Source organism: Echinops telfairi, unplaced genomic scaffold (genome assembly GCF_000313985.2).
Source record: "Echinops telfairi isolate 266 unplaced genomic scaffold, ASM31398v2 ScPeMD7_7468;HRSCAF=8506_0, whole genome shotgun sequence".
Taxonomy (NCBI): Eukaryota; Metazoa; Chordata; class Mammalia; order Afrosoricida; family Tenrecidae; genus Echinops; species Echinops telfairi.
The window spans coordinates 41,500,227-41,509,925 of NW_022111369.1; the positions used below are offsets into that span (position 1 = coordinate 41,500,227).

Here is a 9,699-nt window from a genome sequence, read left to right on the forward strand (position 1 = left end):
CTGACCTGGCTGAGCTGAACGCCTGTAGCCTGTGACCAGGCAGGAATTTCAGAGCTGGGCTCCTCATTGCATCTTCTCCTGGAAATTCTTCTCTCATCTGAGAACAGTGGGAAGTCATGCCTTCTTAAACACTTCCTGCTCTCGATGCTGATCTGCAGACTCCCCTCCTACTGAAACATTATTAGGACTTGTCTGCTTTGTCCTCCATGATCCGCTGCCAGTTTCCTGCCGAGGCAAGGTGGTGTTCCTTTGTTCCAATGAGATATTGTCCCATTAAGAGGAGGATTTCAAAATCCAAGCAGGAGAGAGCATTGTAGTCGCTGCCCCTTCATTTGCCCCTGTGATATACCTACCACGCTCTCTCACCTCCCCTTCCAACATGTATTCTCTCGCTAACCCATGAGACTGTTCATTTGTTCACTTCGCACCTATTTCTGGAGTGCTTGTTATGTGCAAGGCACTGCTGAAGAACTGAACGAGCAGCCCCACACAGGCTCTGCTCGCAAGGAGCGTGGAGTCTGCCAGAGTTGCCTAAATGCTTTCACAGTTCGTCCTTTCTCGCTGGGTACTAGCAGAGGCTCCCGTTTGGAATGTTGTCAAAGGGCTTAGTGTTCAAGCACAATTACCACCCACAGGGCAGAGGCTGCTATTCGCTCCATGGGGATGGCGCGCCATGCATCAGGATGCGAAAGATGTCTTTTGGCTCCTGAAGAATGGGATGGGGCCTCCAGCGCAAAACAACATGACATGCATGCTGAGATTGCTGCCAGGAAGACAGAGGCGGGACAAGGACACAAAACGCAAGCTGGATGCGCGCTATGTAGATTGCGGGTCAGCTGATACTGGAACACGAACTTATTGTCAAGGTGGTGGGCCTGTTATGTGCTGATAATGGGTGAAATCAAGTGCCTGAGCTACCAGGAAAGAACCCCATGCCAAAGAGAAATCCCTGAAATTCTGCAACAGGAGTTGTAAGTAATTGCTGGGTGACCCACAGCAAGGGGGTCCCCAGGGCATCTGTCCACTGGGATGCGAGCCTGACCAGGGCTTTCTCCTATGAGATACTTAGCTCCCTGAAACATGTGACCAATCATCATACATTTTAAGAGCCCACAAAGCTGGCAATGTATTGTCTAGCACGGGTTTGTCTCTTATTGAACTGGGGCTAAGGCTGCAGGAGCAGAGGAGTGCATGGGGTGGGTGTTGTTTCTTTAAAGATCAGAGGCTGGCTGTAAACCAGTCGGAACTGGAAGGACATTTCCCTGGGCATAGGGCATGTCACTGATGGCTCAGAGCATTTTGCCAGGCGCCTCATTTCCCGGGCTGGCTGTCTCCCTCTCTGTCAGGGGGGTTCCTCTGTGCCCAAGGTCTGCAGGAGAGGCCTGGGCTTTCTCATGTGATCTCTTTAGAAAAGAAAGCACTCCAGTCTAAAGCCCTTTGCAACCTCCAGGTGAGGTTTCATTTGGAGAATGCCAAGTGCAATTAAGGGCCATCAAGGGGAAACAGTGAGCGCAGGTACACAGAGCTGTTCACGAATCAGGGTGTCAGCAATTCAAACTGGCCCCCAGGCCCAGGAAAAGCCAAGTCAGAAAAAGGTGGGGGAGGGGGCTAGAACACTAAAGGCCCTGCACCCCACTCACTCACTTTGAGACCTGCCCCAGAATGCCGCCCAGTGCTGTTACCTCCATGGTCTAACCTAATCGTCTAACTCCCACCCTCAGCTGCTAAGTCAGACCAGCCTTCCAGAAGGAGCCATTTCCGCCACTGAGAATGGTCAAGGGATCCGCTGACATTAGTCTCCCCGAGCCCTCTGGGGCCGGGTGTGGTTCTTGGTTTCATGAGGTAGCTCAGTTGTGAGTTGATGCGTGTGATGTGTGCCGCCTGCCACTCAAAGCTATCCTGTTCCCTTTTTAATCTGCAAGATTATAAAAATACCAGTATTCGCCCCCCGCCCCCCGTTTTATAAAAATGATTTTAGAAGACAAAACGAAATGAAAAAAACCCCCACACGGGTCTCCTCGGTTAAACTTCGGTTCCATCTTGTAAATTGTTGTGGACTCGGACTTCCAGGTTCAGCTTTTTCACTTTCACCCCTTTGGACGTATAGGCCCCCTTGGGCTCACTCAGTATGTTGACGTTCCGCACAGTGCAGTACTGTCTGTTCACGTTCTTCTCCACTCTGTCCAGCTTCCTCTTGGGCACGTCGACCTTTGTGTTCAGAGGGTATTCTTCCAAGAAATCCTCCGCGGGCGGCTTTTTGGGCTGTTTCTGGCATTTCCTGGTGATGAAACAAGCGACCAGAAACACCAGCAGTAGAAGCATGATGGCAGCCAAGGCACTGCCAATGGACGCCCCAGTTTGGGACAGAGAAGCAGCGACAACTGGCTCTTGCATCTCCAAATTCAGGGACTTCATATTAGTGCCATTCTTGACTTGGTCCCCTTCATTGTCATAGATGAGGGAATCATGCAGGGTCAATCGGCCACTGGGGTCTACCAGGTCTCTGCGGTTGCGCCTCAGCGGGGCTGTGAGGGAGCGCTGGACCCGGGGTCCGGAGATGGTGTCTGGGCCAATGATGTAGATGACCTGGAGGTACCACTGGTGTCCTGCTTCCACCTGCAGGAGGCGGAACACAGGGAGACAGAACACGTCATTGCTGCCCCAGACACCTCTGGAGAAGGAACTGGGGGTACAACTGCTATCATACGCTTTGATATTTATGATTTGGCTAAGTGTTACCCACATGGCTATGCAATTCAGCACAGACCCAAAAAGGCAACATGAAGAACTTAGGGAACACTAGAGTGCTGCACACGCTCCTGAGGGCCACAGGGACGCGTGAGGACATTCAAAGGAAAGAATTGCATCGTTGCTTTGGCCAGTGGGGCATCGATGGTGCAAATTCTGGGGCAGTGATCAACATCGTGACAACAGACAAGGGTCTTCCAGCAAGACTGCTGCAACAAGAACCCGGCAGTCCCGAGACGATGTCATCATCCTTTGACAGCCTAGCCTGGGACTTGGCGCCTTGCTCCGGTTCTCACCTTGTAGAGTGCGTCCACCTTCAGGGTAAAGCCATCCACTCCCGGCATGCTGCTGACCACGTGGAAATCAGGCAACTCGGAAGCAAAGTGGGCCTCAAAAGGCACATCATGGAAGTACTGATCGGTGACCTCGGGCTGGCTGCGGTCCTGGAGTTTCGGGGGGGAAAGACATGTGAGATTTAGAATGCTGCAGTCATGAGGGCGCAAGCGGAGCGAGGTGGCCTGGACTCTGCTTGAGGGCGGAGCCGGCAGGTACGTGGTACAGAGGCTTCCCTGTAAACTGATAGATTGAGTAATGATGACCCTGCTCGGAGGGGGTAGGCAAGACTACTTGGTGGCTTCTGTGATCGCAAGAGACCAAGAGTGTGCACGGTTTTCAACAGCTGACTTTTCAGAAAAGCACTGGTTTCCCATAGCAGCTGAGCATATAAGCCATTTGTAGCACCCAGGGACTATAAAAATATATTGAGTCGTTTAAAAACAAGCCCCGAATCATTCATATAAATAACCTATTCTTTTGTGGAAATACCTATATTAAGCTCCTCCCCTCCAAGAGGGTCCTATTCTTTTTCATTTTTACAAATCTCAGCAAAAGAACCGGATGCTGCTAACTGCTTCTGTGTCCAATCAGCTGTGTGTGAGAAATGCTGCTGTGATTGATGTAGATGAAAAAAAAAATCTGGCCACAAACAGCAATGTCATTGTAAATAGGGGAGGATTACAATAGCCTTTCCAGGTTTAACAGTAGGTATTTTAAAAATATCCTATGAGAACTGACAGCGCGGTTTTTAAAAGATCAGTTATCAATGTAGAATCTGAAACGTTTCATATCTGCCTCTACAGTTTTGGTTGTCTTTACGCACAAAAGAAGGAGTGAAAAAAGATAAACATCATCTTCACACCACTGTAGCTGTCATTCGATGTGCAATGCTGTGCACTCTATGAAAGTGCGCTGGACCATGCGTCCAGGAACCTGGCTCAGGTCCTTTTCTTCCTAAGCGGTTACTGTCAAGTTGATTCTGGCTCACAGCAGCCCCGGGAATGTCGGAGCAGAACTGTGCGTCACCGGATCCGCAATGTCTGCTTGTCCGCAGTAGATCACCAGGCCTTTCTTCCAGGGTGTTTCTAGAGCAGCGGTTCTCAACCTGTGGGCCGAGACCCCTTTGGGGGGGTCGAACGACCCTTTCACAGGGGTCGCCCAATTCATAACAGTAGCAAAATGACAGGAAGTAACAACGAAAATAATTTTATGGTTGGGGGGTCACCACAACATGAGGAACTGTATTGAAGGGTCACGGCATTAGGAAGGTTGAGAACCACTGTTCTAGAGGGACTTGAAGCTAACTTTTGAATCAGTAGCATTAACCATTTTCAGCACCCACTCCCTGACCAGAGAAGACATAAACCAAGGAACGAGAGCAGAAGTAGGAGTGAGAGCAAGAGAAACGCAATGCAACCTGGGACTTTATCAGCTTTAGGGGAGACCTGGGGGCACAGTGGTTACCTGTTGGGCTGCTAAGGGCTGCAAGGGGAGCAATTTGACACCACCAGCTGTTCCTCTCAAGAGAAAGACTAGGCTTACTACTCCCCTGCAGGGTGACAGTCCAGCAACTCACAGGGGCAGTTCTACCCTCTCCTGTTGGGTCGCTGTGGGTTGGCATCTACTTGATGGCAACGAGTTTGGGTTTATCAGTTGGAGGAAGAATTCATTACTAAGAGGATGGATCAGCTTTTGAACACGTAACAGCCGGCTTACCAGCAGCAGGAATCTGTGCTTCAGGTGCTTGTTGGGCTGGATGCACCCATACTGTGGCCCTTCATTGTAGATTGTGCCTGTGGGGTCGAAGAAAGGCACGTAGCCATCCTTGCCAGTACAAAGATAGACCTTCTCTAGTTGGAGTCTGTAAGCAGAATTGAGGTTTTGCTCTGGATTCCAAAGCACTCGGCCATAAAGGATTTGACCTGGAAAGACAAGAGAAGCAAGCGGTGTGAATCAGGTCACACACATTAAAGGGAGAGAAGACTCTGGCCAGGGTAGTGAAGGCTTTCTCATGCCCCCAGGAGTCAAAGTTACCTTTCCATGAAGAGCTCTAAGGTTCCTCGTGCCCTGAAACACTCACTCATCCAATGAGTCATTTCGCTCAGCGAGCCTGGGTAAGCATTTAAGAGACATCAAGCGATCTGTCCGATAAAGGTGAGTGGAATGGAGTTGAGGGGACAGAAATAAGAGCAAGCAACTGCTAAAAACAGGAACCATTCAACTCATACAGTTTGCCGGGGCAGTGTGATATGCTTCACAGGTCCTGGCTTGTGTCCTCCTCAAAACCACACAGAGGCCAAAAGAGGGGCATCATGCGATCAGCGCACTTGCAAAGCGAGCAAGTGGCAGTGGTAGAACCACCCACTTTTAATCACCCAGGACACTACCTGATTAAGTTCCACCCTAGGAAACAGTATATAAGGTGAAATAAGGACAGAGTTGAGCACAGAAATCTGCCTGCTGAGGCCAGGGGTCTTTAAGGCAACGGTGTTTGAATAGAATTGTGAACCGTGAGCAGGAATTGGTCAGACTACTCGGGAGCCTCTAATTGAGGCATGGAAGGGCACCCTTGGCAGAAGAGAGCACATGTAATAATTTTGCTAAAGTAGAAGGGGCCCTACATTTCACGTGGCTACTCTTTCCTTAGTCCCTACTATGGCGGCCAGCTCTTTGTCTACATTATCTCACTTAACCTTCCCAGAAGCCACCCAGACGCGGTCATCATTTTCATTTGAAGTAACTCACTCGAGTTTCACAGCGATGGAGTGGAAGGAGGGCTTGATAACAGACCGTCTGACTCCAAAACAGATGCCTCTCCACCCACCCATGGCCCTGTGTGAACAAGTGTGAACGATGCGGGGGGTGGGTGGAGGCTCTGCAATTAGAGGCTTCTGAGTAGATGGCTCACCAAGGCGAGGACGGGAAATACAACTTTCCTCTAGTTCCTAAATGTTTCCTCCCCGCTCCCACTACCATCAAATTCGACCTTGCAAGTCTGGCTAGACCAGAGGATGTACACTGGTACAGATAGGAACTGGAAATACAGGGGATCCAGGGTGGATGATCCCTACAGGATCAGTGGTGTGAGTGGTGATACTGGGAGGGTAGAGGGAGAGTGGGTTGGAAAGAGGGAACCGATTACAAGGAACTATATGTGACCTCCTCTCTGGGGGACAGAAAACCGAAAAGTGGGTGAAGGGAGACGTTGGACAGGGCAAGATATGACAAAATACCAATTTATAAACTATCAAGGGCTCATGAGGGAGGGGGGAGCGGGGAGGGAGGGGAAAAATGAGGACCTAATGTCGGGGGTTTAAGTGGAGAGGAAATGTTTTGAGAATGATGAGGGAGAATGATGTACAAATGCGCTTTACACAATTGATGTGTGTATGGATTGCGATAACAGTTGTATGAGCCCCTAATAAAATGTTTTTTTTTTTTAAAAAAGGTGAGGACGGAAGTCTTGAGTATGTAAGCAATGAGGCACCAGGAAGCTTTGAAGCGGCTGAAATATCTTGAAATTTAAAAACAAGCTGGAGTCATCGAGTCCACGAATAGGAACTACCTAAAAACTGCTACATGGCAAGTTGATGAACCCAAGAAGTGTCTAGAAACAAAATTCCATTCACCTTAGTGACCGACACGGGAGGCCAGGAAGTAACGGGGAATAACAGAGCCCTTGGACCTGTATACCTGGGAGGAGAGTCACACAATCAATGAGTTAAGGGATGTGAGAGAACGTGCCCAAGGGGACATTGTGAGGATGGCACTGCACCATGCACTGTTTCGTCTGTTGTGCACACAGCTGCTATGGGTCGGAACCGACTTGATGGCACCTGGCACCAACGACCTCGACAACTCAAGAGGCCTGACAGCCATCTCCACTTGAAGAGGTTCAGCAGACACGCTGAAATAACTGAAGCGCAGGAAAGACCAAAGGTCAGGTGTGCCTTTATGAAACGGCTGCGTAGTAGTAGAAGTTTAGAAAGCTCAGAGCAAAGAGATGGTCAGAGCCATGGGGATGGAAAAGACTGACCAGAGAGGTAGCACTGAGAGGGAGACAGAGGACAAGGGTCCCTGGGCTGGAGAATGAATGAGAAATGGTTCAGAGGTAAGACGGTGTCAGGCTAGGAAGTCAATGGGAAGAGTGTCAAATCTCCTGATTTTGGTGTCATCAGTGAGAGAGTTGAGAGTTGAAGAAAGAAGACAGCCAGCAGCGGACAGAGGCCTGACTGTGCAGAGCGGCGGTGGAGACGCGTTCGCCAGAAAGGGAAAATGAGAATCAAGCTGCCACTGGATAGAGGAGAGCCAAGGGAAGGTTTGGTCTTGTTTTGTTTGTTTGTTTCCCCTTTCTTTCCTTGCGATGGTCAAGAACTTAACTGAGTGTTAAGGATCAAAGAAAACCCAGATAAGAGGAGATTAAATGCAATAAAAGGCCGAAGGAATCCTCTAGAGAGTACAGGCAGGTGGTTGGTCTATTCCTTTATTCTGTCAACAAGTACTCATTATGTATCGGGGCACTGGTGACACAGGGTCTACATGTGTTATTGGATGAAAATCTCTATTCTGGCAGATTTTACAATTTAGTGGTGAAGATATACAATAAATTCAGTAGAGACCATAGATGATACAGTATTAAAAAGTGTGCTAAGTACTGTAGGTAATTAACAGAGTGCTGTAGATGCAAATACTATGGAGGCCTATTTAGTCAGCATACATCTTTTTGAGGAAGTAACACCGAAGTAGGGGGCTAAATGATGAGAAACTGGCTTTTTGAAACCAAGAGAATCATATTTGGGCTGGAGATGATGCAGAAGGACCATTTCAAGAAGAAACAATATTGTGGAAAGGCACTTGCTATCCCTCCGAGGCTGGGAGGCAGTGGGAGGTGGCATTGCTCTCAGAGACACTGAAAGGGAAAGCAATTTACCCAGGTACCTCCATGGTAGAATCTGCTGGAAAACTCCAGCTTTGCCAATCAGACCAGAGTTCTCACAGTGGTCATGGTGGCGTTCATTGCCAATGAGTCAGCTCCTGCTCCTGATGCACTTAGGTGTAATAAATAGAATGTAAACTACCTCATCTCCAGCCTTTGGTACATTTGCACCTATCGCTGAACACCTATTGCGTCTCACCCAGATTTTCCCTTGTTTTTGTGGGCCGACCACATTACCAAACATGATACCCTTTTTTAGTGATTGGTCCTTCCTGATGAGCGAGACAAAGTCTCACCATCCTTACTTCTGAGAAAATGGTGCCATCCTGCTGATCATTATAGAGTCAAGGTCACTACCAAGTGTGTACTCTTATTTTGAAATAACATGATGGAAGAATATGGGTCTATACCTTGGTTAGAAGCACACCAGCCTGTGTGATCATGAGGTGTTGAAGAGATCATGTATCAGACATCATCAGAGCAAAAAATCCTATCATTGTGAATGAGGAGGAGTGCAAAGTGGAGACCCAAAGCCCATCTGTAGGCAACTGGACATCCCCCTTATGGAAGGGTCGCGGGGAGGAGACCAGCCAGTCAGGGTGCAGTGTAGTAACAATTAAACATACAACTTTCCTCTAGTTCCTAAATGCTTCCTCCCACCCACTCCCACTATCAAGATCCCAATTCTATCTTGCAGGTCTGGCTAGACCAGAGGATGTACACTGGTACAGATAGGAACTGGAAACACAGGGAATCCAGGGTGGATGATCCCTTCAGGACCAGTGGTGAGAGTGGCGATACTGGGAGGGTAAAGGGAAGGTGGGTTGGAAAGGGGGAACCGATTACAAGGATCTACATGTGACCTCCTCCCTGGGGGACGGACAACAGAAAAGTGGGTGAAGGGAGACGTCGGACAGGGCAAGATATGACAAAATAATAACTTATAAATTATCAAGGGTTCATAAGGGAAGGGGGAGCAGGGAGGGAGGGGAAAAATGAGGAGCTGATGCCAGGGGCTTAAGTGAAGAGCAAATGTTTTGAGAATGATCAGGGCAATGAATGCACAAATGTGCTTTACACAATTGATGTATGTATGGACTGTGATAAGAGTTGTGTGAGCCCCTAATAAAATATATTTTTTTTAAACCCCAAAATAAACAATGGTGGGGAGTTAAATAAATGCTGAAGATGTGCCGAGAGATTGGTCTAGGAATTTATCCCAAAGCGTCTCAGGTGCCGGGAGAACCTCTGCAGGCCCCAGGACTGACTTACCTTTTGAGAAGGCTCCCTTGTAATCCATTTCCGCCAGTGACATCTCGGCCGTGTTGGGATCCATGAGGAAGACCTTTTCGTTATTGCAGAGCTGAAATTCGGTGTTGAGGGAATAGACGACCGGCACGGGGCGGCTGGTCTGCTGGAATGCGATGGGTATCAGAAACCTGAAGCAGGAGAAACAAGAGCTCCTTGAGAGGTGGGTCAAGTGTGTAGGGATTAATCCAGCTGCCCTTGCTTCCCACGCTTCTCAAGTCTGTGAATACCGTCTTATTGGAGGCGTTAGTTACTGACTAAAGAGCTGTGTGTCAGGGAAGGGCTCTATGTGTTTCACCACTACGAGGTCAATCTGCTCTTCAGAGCGCATTGGTAAACCACAGCAAAATAACTCCAAAGCCAAAAGTTGC

The 9,699-nt window shown here is 48.8% G+C and overlaps 1 protein-coding gene across 1 annotated transcript in view; it reads right to left on the reverse strand.

The window, feature by feature from the left end:
* Positions 1-1,958: 1,958 nt before the first annotated feature.
* FRAS1 (Fraser extracellular matrix complex subunit 1) overlaps positions 1,959-9,699 on the reverse strand; it is a 593,853-nt gene continuing 586,112 nt past the window's right edge. Inside the window, exons 70-73 of the mRNA XM_013004822.2 lie at positions 9,293-9,459; positions 4,801-5,006; positions 3,045-3,191; positions 1,959-2,616 (exon numbers count right to left, since the gene is read on the reverse strand). Of these exons, the coding sequence (XP_012860276.2) occupies positions 2,023-2,616; positions 3,045-3,191; positions 4,801-5,006; positions 9,293-9,459 (1,114 nt within the window). The 3' untranslated portion in view covers positions 1,959-2,022. The remainder of the gene's footprint in view (positions 2,617-3,044; positions 3,192-4,800; positions 5,007-9,292; positions 9,460-9,699) is intronic.